The sequence below is a fragment of the Typopeltis vanoorti genome, chromosome 3 (assembly GCF_054136105.1).
Source record: "Typopeltis vanoorti isolate ZY-2024b chromosome 3, IOZ_Tvanoo_1.0, whole genome shotgun sequence".
NCBI classification, from domain to species: domain Eukaryota; kingdom Metazoa; phylum Arthropoda; class Arachnida; order Uropygi; family Thelyphonidae; genus Typopeltis; species Typopeltis vanoorti.
This window is the reverse complement of record NC_143551.1, coordinates 18513378-18532594: the sequence shown is the minus strand read 5'-3', so window position 1 is coordinate 18532594 and position 19217 is coordinate 18513378. Positions and strand designations below refer to the sequence as shown.

At 35.6% G+C, this 19217-nt stretch overlaps 1 protein-coding gene across 3 annotated transcripts in view; it reads left to right on the top strand.

The window, feature by feature from the left end:
• Positions 1-19217, top strand: part of LOC150107965 (hepatocyte growth factor-regulated tyrosine kinase substrate-like) — a 261894-nt gene that overhangs the window by 188725 nt on the left and 53952 nt on the right. For all 3 annotated transcript variants that reach the window (XM_090390574.1, XM_090390576.1, XM_090390577.1), the window contains one exon: positions 17178-17385. In XM_090390574.1, the coding sequence (XP_090246700.1) occupies positions 17178-17385 (208 nt within the window). The remainder of the gene's footprint in view (positions 1-17177; positions 17386-19217) is intronic.

The window sequence follows — 19217 nt, the reverse complement described above, 5'->3', positions numbered from 1 at the left end:
CTCGAGTTAGATGTATAATTTGAGTCTCAGAATAGGAGTCATTCCACAGGAGTGGAAAGAATGTATGAGAATCCCATTGCACAAGGATGATGAATAGGATGGTGTAAGAGTTACAAGTATTATATGGAAAGATAAGTGTGAGTATGAAAAGAAACTGGATTTGCAAGCTAAAGAAAACCCAAAAGAATTCTGTCATTATTCTGCAAGTAAAAGAAAGAGTGAATGTGAAAGAATAACTAATAAATGCAGATGATATGCAGGTGACAGATTCAGAACAGATTGTTTAACTGAGTGCCCATTTTGTTAATAGCTGTCAGCCCTGTGTGTAACATTGAGTTGAATTCTACCTCTTCAGTGGATGAAGAAACTCAGATGTATGAGAATGAGGAGGAAACTAGAGCTGTTGCATAAATTGAATAGGAATTTGACGATAGGGAGTGATGAGATATCAGCATGGATTTTAGAAGAGTGTTCAGCTCGGACTGGCTATGCCTTTGACCAGACTATTATAATCTGAGTTCTCAGATCAGGGAAGATTCCACAGGAGTAGAAAGAATGTATGATCACATTGCATAAGCATGGGGGGATGCAAGGACTGATTTGTAAATATCCACCTATCTGTATTTTTTGTGGTGAGGCGGCAAAGATTTTGGAAAAGTTGGTAAGAGTTTGCATACAGAAATGAGTTGATAGTGAATTATACTTGGAAATGAAAAGCATACGTTTTAAGATTTACTTGTTCATATTTTATAATACTGTTACAGTTGAGTTGGACAAGATGAATGGATACACCATGATTCTTTTGGACTTTGCTAAAGCTTTTGACAGGATACAGCATGAAATGCTGTTACACAAGTTGGAGGATATGAGATTGTATTATAACTGTTAGCATGGATAAAAGAATGACTTATGCAATCCTTTGATGTAAGAACTGGTTGTGTACCCCAGGGATTATTCCTTGGTCCATTGTTATTCAGTCTTTACATTAATGAAATTGTACTTGCAGAATGATTTAAATAAACTGGAATTGTGGGTATGTGAAAATATCTGTGAGTTAAATGTTAGTAAATATAAAGTTATACACCTTGGCATAATATGATATCCAGTGGCATATTGTATTATGGGGATAAGAAAACATACGGCAAAGATTGCAAACAAACAAACATTGACATATAAAGATAAGGAAGCCATTTTGCCTCTTCACAAGGTTTTGATAGGACCTTATCTGGAATGTTGTGTGAGATCTGGTCACTTTTGAGGTGATGCAGAATATAGAGGATACAAGGGAATGTTAAAGTGCTATGGAATGTAGAATATGAAGACAGATTGAGAATTTATGGGCTGCATTCACTAGCAAACAGAAGAAACAGGTGTGATTTGATAGAGCCCTGTAAACTCTAAAAATAATCATACAGGATATCAATAGAAGCAATTTTTCATTTTATGGAGAATGGGGAGAGGATGAAATAGCATCTAAGGAAGTTGAGAATGAATACAGTGAAGGGGGGGGGGGGCAGAGATAGCTAGATTTTTCTCTCATAGAGCAGCACATGTTTGCAATGGAGGTGGTGAATGCAGATGGTGTAAGTGATGTGTGGTTTCCCTCACTGGAGGTCTCATAATAATAATAACGATTTTCATGACAGTTTACATTCTCTTTTGTTGAATAACAATTTCTGCAACTGAAATTCCTGCTGAAACCATTCAAGCATAATCCATCTTGCAAATACAAAATTTTTGGACCATCAATATTCTGCATGTTTCTCATACACAATCTGCTTACTGACTCATTTGCAACCTTGCTGTAGCATGACATTGTTACATCCTGAATGAAGCACTTTATTAAAGAAATAATTCATTCAGAATTTAACAAGTCAGAAAGTTCAGCTGAGAGAAAAAAAACTTGTACTCAAGCAGAAAAATTAAAATACTAACTGTAAATGGAAATAGAATTTACTTTATGGTAGTAGATTTGTAATACTAGGTAAGGAACTGCGTATATAAATTAGTATTATGCGAAAAGCATCATGCACACAATGAAATGTAAATTAGATGCAAGCATTAGTCCAAAGGTCACGGGCAGGCCTGAGGCAAATTTGATCTCACGAAAGTGATGCACATTCGTTTCCCGGAAGACGCTGCTATGGTCTCGCGATTTTCTGAAGTTGCCGTGGTCGATGAAAGTAGCGGGCAGGAAAAGATCGCAGAAAAAAAGTAAGAGGACGCCATCGCAGCTAACAATGAGGGTGAAAAATAGGGGGGAAGTGAAGGGTGAATAAAAAAGTTTTTGCACCCCTTTCTCTGGGCTTTTTTTTCGCCTGCCTTCCTGGATGATGATTTGACTTCTCTGATGGATCGAGGGTTCCTGACGGTGTTTCGTGGTGATGGTTCGATATAGGAGGGTGCGCATTTCCCTTCGATATCTGAACGTCTGCCGGTGCGAAAACGCAAGATATCTTCGCTGAAAGTCCCGACAGAATAATATCATGAGTGCATACCAGAAGCGATGGTCCGAAACAGATTGGGAATAGACGATAAAAAAACGCCAGGTACAGAGTATAGCTTATTCTGACGACCATAGTGACCCACCACGTGGACATAGGCTTATGGAGGTACTGAAAGAGAACTCGAACAAAGAAAGGTAGTTCAGACGGACCTGGAGACCCTGCCCCAATAAATGGTAAAATAGAGATTTTGTTGCTTAATTACTCAGTAGGTAAAAGGGAAGAATTATTGCTGCGTATTACTTGAGTGTGGGCAGTACTTAAGGACTTTAAGTGATTATTTAGCTGTGTCAATGTCCATAAGACAAATTGTTAAGAATGATTATAGATGATTGTGACTAGTTTAATATGCAAGATTAACACAATAGGTAGATGTTGATTAGAAGAGTATAATGAGTATGTTATGTGTACTTGCGGTGTATTAATCGAGTATGGATTATTTGGTAATGTTAATGTCCATAAGACAAGTTGTTAGGAATGATTATAGATGATTGCGACTAGTTTAATATGCAAGATTAACACAACAGAGAGAATATTGATTAGAAGAGTGAAATGCGCATATTGTGTGTGTTCATAATGTATTAATCGAGTATGGACAGTACTTAAGGATTTTAGGTGATTATTTAGCAATGTTAATGTCCATTAGACAAATTGTTAGGAAAGGTATCAAGTCCCCACACTGCACCCAAACCTGGTTCAAGAGGAAATTTAAAGAAGCATGTGTAATACTCAAACACAATCCTGATCTGAACAAAAATGACTGTCTAACCATTCCAAGAATGAGGACTCATTCTTGGAATGACTGTCCATTAGACAAATTGTTAGGAATGACTATAGATGATTGTGAATAGTTGAATATGCTAGACTAAAATTAGTAGGTAGGAAATTTGGTAGAAGTGTGTATTATGTATGTTAAGTCTCTAACACAAAAAACGGATTCATTGTATTAGAGTATTAATAAATTTGAAAAGGTTTAAATTAGCATGTCATCGAACTAATTGAAAGTGTATATTATATTATGTCTTTAGATTCCAATAAATGTTTTTTTTCTTGTATATAAAATTCAAACCATAGCAGGGGGGGGGGGAGGAATTGAAAGAAAGGTATAACATGTTGTTATAGAGGTCAAGACTGCAAACCACATGATCCCTATGCTGCCTGCTTTTTTTTAGTAGTTTAAAATTGTGTCTCAGACTTCAGTTGCCAGCTGGCGCAGTCGACTTAAAGAATATAAATTTGTCGGCAACGGAAGAGCTGAGGATAAGTAAATGCTGAATAATAATAAATAATAACAGGGAAGTACCCGACATAACAACATTGTCATACCATGGCAGGAGACTGTCTCTTTACACTTTTGCTCTTTTTTTTTTTTCTGCCTCAAACTCTTTCATATCTGTTGTCATAACTACTTTTCTTCTTTCATTCATATTTACGAATTTATGGACACAAAACACACGTGTTGAAATGATTATTTTACTTATTATTAATAAAATAACACTTGACGTTTGACCCCTGTATTGAGCTCATCATCAGAAAAATACATGTGTATATGAAGACAAGCTACATGCTCTCTACAAAGGTAAATTGAATCTACGCTGTTAATTGATCTTTTACTTAGCCTGGCCTCTAGTGGTAAAAAAAAAACAATAAACCCTGATAAAGTCCTCTCTCGTACTAAGCTTTTGTTCAGGACTTCTATAGTTCAGGTTGCTATACTAAGATTTTCTTCTGGACTTGTACCGTTCAGGTTGCTATTGAATGTTTAAAAAAAAAAAAAAAAAAAAAAAAAAAAAAAAAAAAAAAAAAAAAACTTTCCCAAGTCTTCTTCTATTGAGATTTTTCTTTGGCTTGTTTTGGTTGCTATAATGGTTGTGAATGGGTCCTCCACATTCTTGGAATGGTTAGACCATCATTTTTGTTCAGATGAGGATTGTGTTTGAGCATTTCACATGCTTTAAATTTCCTCTCAAACCAAGTTTTAGTGAAGTGTAGGGACTTGGTACCTTTCCAATCAATTCTGTGGCAAGTCTAGAGTGCGTGGTCTGAAAAGCCAGTTTGTTTTTCCAAAATGAAGGTATTTAATGCGTCGTTTGTGTTCGTCCTTCCTAATTGGGATAGTTTGCCCTGTTTTTCCTATGTATGGTAAGTTATATCTACATTGTATTTTGTAAACCCAGGGTGGACTAGGTGTGGAAGAGGATCTTTGAAAGAACTGAATGGATGTCTTAATTTTGTCGGGGGGTTTAAAGGTGGTTTTGATGTTGTATTTGTGTAGTGTTCTATTTTATCTGAAATGCCTCTAACATAAGGAATGCAATGGCATTCTTGAAATTTTTTTTGTTTTAGTCGAAACAGCAAGTGTTATTTTATTAATAATAAGTAAAATAATCATTTCAACACGTATGTTTTGTGTCCCTAAATTCGTAAATATGAATGCTGATCACAGTGTAACCTTAAAAGAAAGAGTCATCATAATCCACGGAGATTTGACCCACAAGCATTGCAGCCTCTACGGTAAGCTAAAGATACATGTTTCCTAGCTAATTAATCGACTAGCCTTTCTGAAAGATGTAGAGACAGCAACGTAATCCCCAACTGCATTAAACTGAAAAAGAAATTTACATCAAAGTGCTCCATATTTATGCCTGGTTGGAAAAAGTGTTGTTAAGGGAACAAATCCACGAGACACGAAAAAAGTTAGTATCTGCCTAAGCCAAAGTTTCACAACTAAAATTAGAGCTATCCAGCTAAGTTAATTCTGAAATTTGGGATATTTTAGACAAGATCACAGATGACACGACCAAGTACCTATTACTCAAAAACAAGGAAAAATCAATAAAGAAGTTCCAAGAAATAAAACAGCAAGTAAGCACAAGACAATCAGGACGCCATAACCAAAGGAGCAGCCAATCACAAACCGACATCACAAGGAGCAGCTAATCACAAACCGACAACAACAGAAGTTAGGAGCAACCAACCGCCACCGGACTACGGTCTGATTATTAACATATCAAGCAACAACCTCACCCAAGGTGAACTCTCACTACTGGAAAAAGGCCTAAACTACGCCATTGCACCAAGGTCAGTAAACAAACTAGATATCATCATCAAATTCCTCAAATGTACCCTCAACCTTTACATCATTACTAACTTCCTATCTACAGTTTTCCTCCAAATCAGTCTGTTACTTCTCAAGACTAAAACATTATCAGATCTTATATTTCTATCATCTAAGGCACATTGTACCATATCAATCCACCTATATCTTGGCCTTCCTCTGGGTCATTTTCCTGCCAACCGGCAGAGAACACTTGTTTTGCTAATCTTTCCTCGCCCACTCTGTTTAAGTGACCATACCACCTGAGATTACATCTGCAAACGCATTCCTGGATGCTGACAATGTCAAGTTCTTTTCTAATATCCTCGTTTAATATGATATTGCCATTGATGCCATCTGTAAACGCCTTTAATCTTTCTCAGGACTCTCATATCTGCGGTCTCTAGTCTTTGGTCAAGTGTTTTACTTCTGACTCAGCTCTCAGATCCATAAGTTAAAACTGGTTTGAACACTGTCTAGTATACCGCTAATTTAGTGTTCCAACTAATTTCTCTCTTATTCCATATGAATTTATTCAATTGACTTTCCATCATATCAGCTTTGTTGATTCTGTTGTCTATTTCCATATTTAATTTACCACCATCAGTAAAATTCGTGCCTAAGTAGCTGAAATGTTTTACTTTTTCCACAGGTTCCCCATTCACAACACAGTTGACATTTTCAATGATTCTACCTATTTTCATTGTCTGTCATTTTAATGCTGACCTTCATACCATATCTATTATAACAGTTATTCAATTTAGTCAGGGAATCTTCCAAACTTCTAGCAGATTTATTTAGAAGTATAACATCTTCCGCATAAAGCAAAGAGCTGACGTTAACATCTAAAATTCTGATATCATGTTTAATACCACTTTCCTTCATAATGTGATCCATATAGATAATGAATAACAGAGGGGATAATGTACATCCTTGTCTCACACCAGATTTAACATTAAACCATCTTCCTGTACATCTTTCAATTCTAACTGCTGACTTACAACTCAAATAAAGACTAAGTATTGCTTGATATAATGCCCCATTAACACCATATAACTGCAGCATATTGAATAGCTTCTCTCTTGGCACCTTGTCATATGTGCCTTTTCCAAATCAACAAAACTTAAATACAGATCTTTGTTATATTCTCATGATTTCTCGACTATTTGTCGTAAAGTGAAGATCTGATCTTGACAGCCTCTATTTGGCCTGAATCCAGCTTGTTCTTCACCATGCTTTTCTTCCACAATTCTTCTCAATCGTTTCTCAAGTATACTTGCATAGATCTTCCCAGGAACACTCAGTAGGGAAATATCTCTGTAATTCTCACATTCAGTTTTATTTCCCTTTTTATATATGGGTACTATGAGAGCTCTACTCCAATCATCATTAATTCGTCCCTCTGTCCAGGCTTTCTGAACTATGCAGTGCAGCCACTGTAAGACTCTTATACCACCATACTTCAGCATTTCTGGTCGAATATCATCTACTCCTGCTGCCTTTCCACATTTCAAGCCTTTGATGGCTTTTTCTACTTCAAGTACGGATATGTATTCCTGACTGCATGCCTGGTCAGTGTTTTTTACCACTGTGCTGTCATCACTGCTTGTTTCATTTAGCAGTTTTTTAAAGTAATTACTCCATACTTCAAAGATATCTTTTTCTCCCATTTTTATGTCATCTTTATCATCTCTAATTCCTTTTACGGCACTCTTTAATCCATTCATTAGCTTCTTCAACAACCTCCAGAATATTTTACTACCTTCTTGATATTTATTTTCTATATTCTTGCCAAAGTCCTCCCATGATTTTTGTTTAGCTAGTTTTACACAGCGTTTAGCATTCTTGTATTTTTGTCTCTATATTCTCTAAGAGCACCATCTATCTATCTGTTCCCTTCTGCCATACGGCCAGGAGAGGGTAGCTATATATGCTACCATACTAGGGAGATGATTATGAGCAAGGTGGTTTCCTGTTGCCTTCCTTGCCGTAAGTGTTTTTTTTTTGACTGTAACCTGTGTGTTCACGGGGCCGGTTTGCCTGTTTGCGAGATGAAAAACCCCAGATAAACTGGCAGAAAAAACCCTGCTGTCTACGCCCAAGACCGGCTAACTTGGCTATGGCTGAGGAAGATCCTTGAGCTCCTCACGTCTCCGACGGGAATCGAACCTAGGACACTCCTTCCCCAGGCATATGGTTGCAAAGCGCTAAGCCACTAGGCTAACCGCGCAGACCTCTAAGAGCACAAGGTGACTTATTTGACAGGAACTTTTGATATGGTTTCTTCTTTTCCTTCACTGCCTCTTTAACTTCCTGTGTCCACCAGGGAGTTCTGATTTTTTTATCTTTACAGACAACCTCACCACATGCCTCTCTGGCAGAATCAATCAATATTTTCTTCAGCGTTTGCCACTGAATCTCCAAGGTTTGATTCCTGTTCTCAAACTCTTTCATTTTTTCTTCAAAATCTTTGTGTATTTTAGTCTACAGTTGACATCTGAGAGCTGCTCAACTTTTATTCGCTTTAAAACTTTCTTACATGTTATCATATTTGTAGATTTAGGGACTCAAAAACACACGTGTTGAACAGATTATTTTATTAATTACAAATAAAATAAAACTTGACGTTTCGACCTCTATATCGAGGTCATCATCGGAAGAATACAATATACAGAACCAAGCTACATGCTCATGCTTTCTATATCAGTAAACTAAATCTACATAGTTAATAAATCTTTTTTCTAGCCTGACCTCTAGTGATAGAAAGGAAAAACAAAAATAAATAAAGAAAGAAATAAAATTATATATATAAAAAAAAAAAAAATATATATATATATATATATATATATATAAACAAAATTTATATATATATTATAAATAGATAAATTCAACTACAATAAACTGTTAGAGTCCTCATGTATTAATATTCTGGATAGTTACAAAACGATTTCTTTCAGTTGCTATTGAATGTTCTAAACACTTCACCAGGTTGTCTTCTTGTAGTGGGAATTTTTCTAATGCTAGTTTAGGATGTTATACAGGTTGTAGATGGGTCCTCCACATTCTTGAAATGGTGATGCCATCATTTTTGTTGAGATTTGGGTTGTGTTTGAGCATTTCACAAAACTCTTTAAATTTTCTCTCAAACCAGGTTTTGGTGCGGTGTATGGATTTGGTATTTTTCCAGTCAATTCTATGGTATGTTTGGAGTGCATGGTCAGAAAGGCCTGTTTTACCAAAGTGGAGGTATTTCATGTGTCGTTTGTGTTCGTCTTATCTGATTGGGATAGTTCGCCCTGTTTCCCCTATCTATGGTATGTTACATGTGCAGTGTATTTTGTATACCCCTGGGTGTGCTAGGTGTGGAAGAGGATCTTTAGAGGAACTGAGTAGGTGTCTTAGCTTATTTGGGGGTTTAAAGGTGGTTTTAATGTTGTATTTGCGAAGTGTTCTGTCTATTTTTTCAGAAATGCCTCTAACATAAGGAATGGCAATGGCATTCTTGAAATTTTTTTTGTTCTTACTGGTATCTTTATGGAGGATCTTGTGAATAGTTTTTTTTATTGTATCCATTTTTGATAAATGTTTGGTTGATGATTTTGTATTCTTGGTTTAGAGCCTGTTCATTCGAACAAATAGTTAAGGCTCTGTGTTTAAGGGTGCTTATGACACCTAATTTTTGTGTTGGGTGGTGGTAAGAATTTTTGTGTATGTATTGGCCTGTGTGTGTAGGTTTGCGGTAAACTGAGAAGGAGAGACAGCCAGAGGGAAGACGTGTGACAAGTGTGTCTAGGAAAGGAAGAGAGTCGTTTTTTTTTCCATTTCAATGGTGAATTGGATACGTTTGTGTTGCTTGTTTAGGTGGCTAAGGAATGTATTTAGAGCTTCGCGGCCATGGGGCCAAATGGCGAAAGTATCGTCGACGTATCTGAGGCAAATTTTGGGCTTTAGACATGCTGTCTCTAGAGCATGTCTAAAGGTTGCTCAAAGTCTTCCATATAAAAGTTCGCTATTGGGGGAGAAAGTGGTGAGCCCATGGCTGTACCTTCTTTTTGAAGGTAAAAATTGTTTTGCCATACGAAATATCAGGAGCGGAGTACGTGGGCAAAAAGGGCCGTGATGTCATGTGGAAATATGTTCTGTAGTAGCAGGATCCTGTCATTGATCGGGACATTGGTGAAAAGGGAAGTTATGTCAAAGCTGACTAATAAATCTTGGTCGGTGAGTGTAATGTTTTTGATTTTGCTGATGAAATGTTGTGTATTTTTTATGTAGGAAGGGGACTGACCTACTAATTCCTTGAGTGTGGCAGCTAATTTTTTTGCTAAGAGATAATTTTGGCTGTCAATTCCTTCAACGATCGGGCGAAGTGGTGTGCCAGGTTTGTGTATTTTTGGCAGGCCATAAATTCTGGGTGCACGGGCATACTGAAGTATTAATTTTTTTGTCGTTTCTTCGGGCCATGTGTGGACGGATTTGATTAATTCGGTTGTTTTCTTTTTGTTATGTTTTGTGGTGTTGTAGTTAACCTTTTGGTAGGTGTTATGGTCCGATATTAACTGGTTCATTTTTTCAATTTATGTCGTACGGTCTAACAGGATGGTGGAATTGCCTTTATCGGCTTTCGTTATTATAATATCCTGGTTATTTTTTAAGGATTTAAGGGCTAGATTTTCGGTTTTGTTTATGTTGGTGTTTAGTTTTTTGTTAGAATTTAGTATACATGATATTTCCATTCGTATTTTATCAGACAGAATGGTCGGGAGGGATCGTAAACCTCTCTTGATATGATACACGATATCAGGCTTGTTTACTGACCTCGGAGCAATGGCGTAGTTCAAACCTTTCTTTAGCAGCGAGAGTTCACATTCGGTGAGAATGTGGTTTGATAGGTTGATAACTGAGCATTGATCCGATGGTGGTTGGTGGCTCCTAACATTGTTTGTGGGCGATTGGTTGCTCCTTATTAAGTCGGTTTGTGGTTGGCTGTTCCTTTCGTAATGGCGTTTATGATCTTGTGCTTTTCTGTTGTTGTAAGGCTTGAAATTTCATTATTAGTTTTTCTTTATTTTTCAGTAGTGAGTGCTTGGCCGAGTCGTCAGTGATTCTATCTAGAATCTCCCAAATTTCTGGAATAACGTAGTCAGATAATTCAAATTTAAGTTGTAGAACTTTGTTTTGGATGGATGCTAGATTTTTGCGTGCCTCGTGGATTTGTTCTAGTAGCAAGGCTTTTTTCAAACGGGCATAAATACGGAGCGCTTTGGTTGATTTAAACTTCTTTAGTTTAATGCAGTTAGGAATTAAGTTGCTGTCTCTACATCTTTTCAAAAAGGCTAGTCGATTTGTTAATAAAGAAATACGTATCTTCAGCTTACCGTAGAGGCTGCACTGCTTGTGAGTCACATCTCCATGGATTATGATGATTCTTTCTTTTAGGGTTACACGGTGATTAGCACTCATATTTGTAGATTTAGGGACTCAAAAACACACGTGTTGAACAGATTATTTTATTAATTACAAATAAAATAAAACTTGACGTTTCGACCTCTATATCGAGGTCATCATCGGAAGAATACAACTGTATACAGAACCAAGCTACATGCTCATGCTTTCTATATCAGTAAACTAAATCTACATAGTTAATAAATCTTTTTTCTAGCCTGGCCTCTAGTGATAGAAAGGAAAAACAAAAATAAATAAAGAAATCTCCCCCAATAGCGAACTTTTATATGGAAGACTTTGAGCAACGTGCTCTAGAGACAGCATGTCTAAAGCCCAAAATTTGGCTCAGATACGTCGACGATATTTTCACCATTTGGCCCCACGGCCGCGAAGCTCTAAATACATTCCTTAGCCACCTAAACAAGCAACACAAACGTATCCAATTCACCATTGAAATGGAAAAAAAACGACTCTCTTCCTTTCCTAGACACACTTGTCACACGTCTTCCCTCTGGCTGTCTCTCCTTCTCAGTTTACCGCAAACCTACACACACAGGCCAATACATACACAAAAATTCTTACCACCACCCAACACAAAAATTAGGTGTCATAAGCACCCTTAAACACAGAGCCTTAACTATTTGTTCGAATGAACAGGCTCTAAACCAAGAATACAAAATCAGCAACCAAACATTTATCAAAAATGGATACAATAAAAAAAACTATTCACAAGATCCTCCATAAAGATACCAGTAAGAACAAAAAAAATTTCAAGAATGCCATTGCCATTCCTTATGTTAGAGGCATTTCTGAAAAAATAGACAGAACACTTCGCAAATACAACATTAAAACCACCTTTAAACCCCCAAATAAGCTAAGACACCTACTCAGTTCCTCTAAAGATCCTCTTCCACACCTAGCACACCCAGGGGTATACAAAATACACTGCACATGTAACATACCATAGATAGGGGAAACAGGGCGAACTATCCCAATCAGATAAGACGAACACAAACGACACATGAAATACCTCCACTTTGGTAAAACAGGCCTTTCTGACCATGCACTCCAAACATACCATAGAATTGACTGGAAAAATACCAAATCCATACACCGCACCAAAACCTGGTTTGAGAGAAAATTTAAAGAGTCTTGTGAAATGCTCAAACACAACCCAAATCTCAACAAAAATGATGGCCTTACCATTTCAAGAATGTGGAGGACCCATCTACAACCTGTATAACATCCTAAACTAGCATTAGAAAAATTCCCACTACAAGAAGACAACCTGGTGAAGTGTTTAGAACATTCAATAGCAACTGAAAGAAATCATTTTGTAACTATCCTGAATATTAATACATGAGGACTCTAACAGTTTATTGTAGTTGAATTTATCTATTTATAATATATATATATACATTTTTTTTTTTAATATAATTTTATTTCTTTCTTTATTTATTTTTGTTTTTCCTTTCTATCACTAGAGGTCAGGCTAGAAAAAAGATTTATTAACTATGTAGATTTAGTTTACTGATATAGAAAGCATGAGCATGTAGCTTGGTTCTGTATAGAGTTGTATTCTTCCGATGATGACCTTGATATAGAGGTCGAAACGTCAAGTTTTATTTTATTTGTAATTAATAAAATAATCTGTTCAACACATGTGTTTTTGAGTCCCTAAATCTACAAATATGAGTGCTGATCACCGTGTAACCCTAAAAGGAAGATTCTTACATGTTTTTATTTTCAATATGACATTCAATTTTATCCTGCTCAAGACTAAATAGTGATCACTTCCAATTTCAAATCCTCTGTGCACTGTGGTGTTCTGCACCAGGGAGAAAACATCACTATCAACAATAACATAGTCAATGAGACTTTTCTTATTCCTAGTCTCTTCTCTCCATGTAAATTTGTGCACATTTTTATGTTGGAACATGGTGTTAGTAATAACCAGTCCATGTCCTGAGCAGAAATCCATCAGATATTTGCCATTATTATTAGCTTTACTCTTTTCTCCAAATTTTCCCAAAATATTTTTGTATGTCTCACAATCATTTCCTACTCTGCTATTTAGATCCCCAACAAGGACCTACTTTTCCTTTTTCATTGTGTCAGTTGCTTTTTCTAAAGCCTCAAAAAATTCATCCACTTCTACCTTAGTAGAACCTTCTGTGGGACCATAGGCACAAATAAGTCTCATTGTCCAGTTCCCCATTCTCATATTTGCCCACATTAGTCTACTTGAGACTGCCTGCCATTCAAGAAGATTAGTCTCGTATTTTGTGTTGAATACTATGGCTACTCCTTCTTTTGCTCGATTGTCATTATCTGAATATCAACCATACATTTATAAAAAAATGGATACAGTAAAAAAACTATTCACAAAATCCTCTGCTGAGACACCACTAAAAGCCAAAAAAGATTTCAAGAATGCCATTGCCATGCCTTATGTTAGAGGCATTTCAGAAAAAATAGACAGAACACTACCCAAATACAACATCAAAATCACCTTAAAACCCCCGACAAAATTAAGACACTTACTCAGTTCTTTCAAAGATCCTCTTCCCCACCCTGGAATTTACAAAATACAATGCACATGTAACTTACCATACATAAGGGAAACAGGGCGAACCATCCCAATTATGAAGGACGAACATAAACGACATTTATACCTCCATTTTGGAAAAACAGGCCTTTTAGACCACGCACTTCAGACATGCCACAGAATTGATCGAAAAGGTATCAAGTCCCCACACTGCACCAAAACCTGATTCAAGAAAAAATTTAAAGAAGCATGTGTAATACTCAAACACAATCCTGATCTGAACAAAAATGACTGTCTAACCATTCCAAGAATGAGGAGGACCTATTTACGACGATTATAGCAACCAGAACAAACCAAAGAAAAATCTCAATACAAGAAGACTTGAAGTTTTTTTTTTTTTTTTTAACATTCAATAGTAACCTGAATGATATGAGGCCTGAAGAAAAGCTTAGTACGGGAGCACTTTAGCAGGATTTATTTTAATTTATTTTATTTTTTTTACCACTATAGGTCAGGCTAAGTAAAAGATCAATTTGCAGCGTAGATTCAATTTACCTTTGGAGAGATGTAGCTTGTCTTTATATACACGTGTATATTTTTGATGATGACCTCAGTACAGTGGTCGAAAAGTCGAGTGTTATTTTATTAAGAATAAGTAAAATAATCATTTCAACATGTGTTTTGTGTCTCTAAATTCGTAAATATGAATGCTGATCACTGTGTAACCTTAAAAGAAAGAGTGTTCACCTTTCAGTTCATTCGTTCCAACTAATACAAACATATCATCCCATCCATGCTAGTTGTTTACATTTTGTTTCAGCCACATGTATCTTTTTTTTTTTTTTTTTTTTTTTTTTTGCAGTATTGTGAAGCTCTTATCAAAGCCTCAAAATTTCCATTGTTGTGCTGCACCCTTCAGTTCTTTCATATCCCTTTCTCCTTCTTTCCGATTATTTACAATGCACATCCAAGGCAAGATAGAGGTTGACTTATTATAGCCATTCAGATTAAGATTCATTTAAAAAAGTATTTAGTGTATTAACTCTGAAGTTCAGATTCAGAATAATTCCAGATATCCTCGAAAATACAAGTTAGATTAATCACTTAGCCTTTTACTTGTTGATGCAGTTCTTTTGTTGTTGTTGCTGCTGCTTGGCCTCTCTTGTATTTCCACGTTTTGGTATTTTAAGATGGATATCAGGTCCCTAACAGTTTCTGCCCTTTTTCCACACATTTCTATGAGAATTATTCACTTGTTTTGGCATTATTATTCTGGCTTGATCTGTAAACTTAAGATATAAAAACCAACCAGCTACTATGTACTTATTGTTCAACTATGAAACTTCAGACAAGCTTCTCTTCATCTTTATTCATTTTCCTCTACTTTCATTTCATGATTGTGAGCTAGTAGCTTCTAGCTCATCATTCATGTGATTAGTTATGGAGATGACTGTTAGTAGTATAAGCTAAATGTATTGAGTAGCTGTTGAGTTGTCAGATAACATAGCGTTAAATTGTGAATGAAGATATTTTATATGTTTTAATACTTCATTCACATGTAACATAATCCACCATGTCATAAGCAAGACTTGTAAATATTATTTGTTGTTAGCCTCTTGCTTGTAATATATTATTCATATATTACAAGCAAGAGTTTTGTTTATTATTAATTAATTATTTAATCTTAGAATATGTAATAATAATGAAAAGACTTTATATAAACATGTTATTCATTTTATTTAGTTTATTCTGTAAAATTTATTATAAGAAACTGTATGTATGTAAATTTAAATGTATATTATATGAATTGTGATATATCTTTATTTCTATATGTAAGAGTGATTTCATGTAATTCTTCTGAATGCATTTGATTGGCTGCTGAAGGAGAAACGGAGTTTGTTTTTAGTCAGCGTGTGTTTAGAACGTGAACGGCTGTGATATGGAGTGAAGCCAGTAGATGTAAGCTGAATGGCTAGAATCGGATTTTGGTGGGAAGAATGAACGATTTTAATTGGAAAACGAAAGTAAGGAGAGGGGAAGCATTCAGGACAGCAAGGAGTGAAGTAACAGGTGGCAGTAAGGGGATTTGGGAAATGCCGTAAATAGATTAAGAAAGGTCCGGGAAATTAATAGGCAGTTCGGAATATTTCTACGGAATTCTAAAATTATGACAAATTCCAATTGTTTTGAGGAAGAATAGTGCAAAGCTGAATTTAATGCATAGAAGAAAATAAGGAATAAGTAGATTACCTAAAACGAGTGCGTCAAGACTTGTGAAACTCTATGTTTAATATTTCAGTTATTATAGTGAAGATTTCTTTTGAATAGTGTTACTTCAAAGTAATAGTTAACTACAGTTTTAAGTGTGCCTATAGTAAATCCAGTGTGTGTAAAAAGTGTAACCCGGTAGGAGCAGTCTTTTTTTATATTTCAGTGTAAAGAAATAAGAGTTAGCACAGCCTGATATATCTTAACATTAACTGTGGCGTTCTACTAAAAATAGCCGAAGTAAGGAGCTTTAAAGTGTTTCCCCCTTGAAACGATAACTGCCTTATAATTAACTTAAGTGTTTGTTGACTAAGAGAGAATTAGACAATTCTACCTTAAGAATAATTACTGTAAAATTCTGGAACATTGAATGTGTGAACCATTTTAAATTATTCGGAAGAATATAGAATTGACAGCTGAATGTTTAATGCCTAATGTTTATGTTTGTTATGAGTATTTGAACTAAGTTGATGTATAAAAGAATTGAATTATCTCAGTGAATAGAGACAAGTTGTGATAATAGTATTTAAGCATTGGAGAATAAGATCTGTATATTTAACTTCAATCTTTAAATCAAACCGAGAGGCTACTAGTGTCTCAGAGATATTTTGAATATTGTTCAATTAGATTATCTTGCTTAGAAAATTATGCTTAAATGTTCATGTTCTATAACCCTGTATTAAATGTTTATTTTATTGAATTCAATTTGTTGTTCCTGATTTTTCTTCATTGCACCGCTCATAAAACTTATTCGAACCTTGTGGAAGCCTTAAATGATAATATTAACCTCGGCATGTATAAAGTGAGATTGCAAAAGTTAGTTGATGATTGATTCCTCTGTATTATATAGACTAATCTGAATATAGGATGGCACAGTATAATATAAATTTCCTTATATTCGGATCAGTATCTAACAAAATAAAAATGGAATTTAAAGAAATAAGAATAGATCCAACTAACCAACATAAATGGATCGATTAACACGATGGATGACACAACAATAGTGATTACTTAATTTCTTGAAAATTAATACAGCTGGAACAACTTTTATCTAAGTTTTCATCTCATTTTATAGATCTGGAGTACTTGTAGGTCCAATATATTCTTGTGTGATGTTAAAATGTTGTTTCTGCCTTATTCTGACCACCGTACTATAACTAAAAAAAAAGCTTTGTTCTACATTTGGTTCATGATAACATTATTTTTAGTATTTAATTTTTGTTACATGGTGTGTGTGTGTGTGTGGTGGTGGGGGGGGGGAGACCTTTTATACAACCATTTTATTCAATATCTTATGTTACACTTGAATTTGCAGAAATACCAAAATGGAGAAGTTGATGAGCTGGAAGAGTTCCTTGCCCAGTTAAGAACTAATATAGAAATCTTTGTGAATCGAATGATGAGCAATTCTAGCAGAGGACGTCCTATAGCTAATGATACTTATGTACAGTCCCTCTTTATGAATATTACAAATATGCACTCACAGCTACTGAAGTATGTCCAGGAACAAGATGAATTAAGAGGTATTTTTATGAGCATATTAAACATTGGTACATAATTAATAGTATCATATTTAATAAAATAAATAAATAAATCATACTGTGCTTTCTTGGGAAGTATCTAATTATATTGATGTTCCTATTAGAACAGGTTACATGCTGAACTACAATGCTGAGAATTATGATACATTTAGATACATTTATGATACATCCCTATCTTTGGTCCTATGGTATCAGTTACTGAATGTGAAAAATGATCGAAGAATAAATAGGTTGGGAGTGAAATGGATCTGCAACTTTATTAAACAAGTGATCCACAAGATGATGACGTGGAAAGAATATCGTAAAAATAAGAGTGATACTATTCTCACTCTTAATATAAGGCTCAAGCCATATAATGAGTGTTGTGTAGAAATCAGAGTATGAAAAGAAATTGGCCATGCAAGCTAAAGGCAGTCCAAAAGAATTTTATCCTTATGCCACAAACAAAAGAAAGAATGAATGTGAAAGAATAACTTTATTGAATGCAGATGGTACTCGAGTGTCGGAAGCTAATGAGATTGTGCAACTAATGAGAGCCCACTTGCCAAGATACCATTTGTATGTAACATGGTGTACAGTGCTACTGCTACATTGGATGAAGAGTTAAGAGGTTCATGAGAATGTGGTTGAAGAGCTGTTGCATAACTTGGATGAGATTTATCTATAGGGATAGATGGAATATCCGCCCATTTGCTAAGGGAATGTTCAGCCGAATTGGCTAGGCCTTTCACATGTTTGTATAACTTGTCTCAGCTCAGGAATGGAAGGAATGTATGATAGTTCTGTCGTACAAGGATGGTGCAAAAACTAACTACCGACCTATCAACATCTCTGGTGTGGTAGTGAAGATTTAGAGAAGTTGGTAAGAAATGGGTTGACAAACATGCTGTACTCTACGAGGAACAGGGTTTACTAAAGGAAGGTCATGTTTTAGCAATATGATCATATTTTATAACAATGTTATGACCGATTTGGATAAAGAGAATGGATACAGTATGATAATGTTGGATTTTTCTAAAGATATCACATGAAAGACTGTTACATAAACTAAAGATCATGGAATTGGAATATAAACTCTTGACTTGGATCAAGGGATGGTTGACAGACAGATATCAAAAAGTGGTATACAGTGGGTGTGAATCTTCCAGATTTAAAATGACCAGTGGTATACTCAGGGTTCAGTCCTTGGGCCATTATTGTTCAAATTATACATTAATGACACCAGGCAGGGTCTTACATCAGATGTGCGATTGTTTGCTGATGATGTGAAGATAGGCAGGGCAATCAAGGGTTTGCTACTGATCTACAGCACTTACAAAATTATTTGAATAAGCTGGAAATTTGGGCAAACGAAAATGGCTGTCAGTTTAATGTTAGTAAGTGCAAAGTTATGCACTTTGGTGTAATTAGATTTCCAGTGGCATATTATACTAGCAGGGTTATGCTACAAGAAACTGAGGAGGCAAGGGATCTGGTGTATTGGCAGATAGGAATTTGCAGTTCAAAAATCACATAGCAAAAGTTGCAAATACAACTCAGAGGATATTTGCGTTGTTGAAGCGAACCTTGACATGTAAGGATAAGGAAGTCATTTTGCCTCTTTATAAGGCTTTGATAAGACCACACCTGGATTATTGTACGCAGATTTGGTCTCCTGGGTTCCTTCTTTATCCCCAGCTCCTGGGGATAAAGAAGCTGTGGAAAGGATTACAAAGAAGAGTTACAAAGATTATATCTGAATTATGGGATTTAGATTATGAGGACAGATTGTGAGTATGTAGATTGCAGATGTTGGATAACAAGAGAAAGAGGGG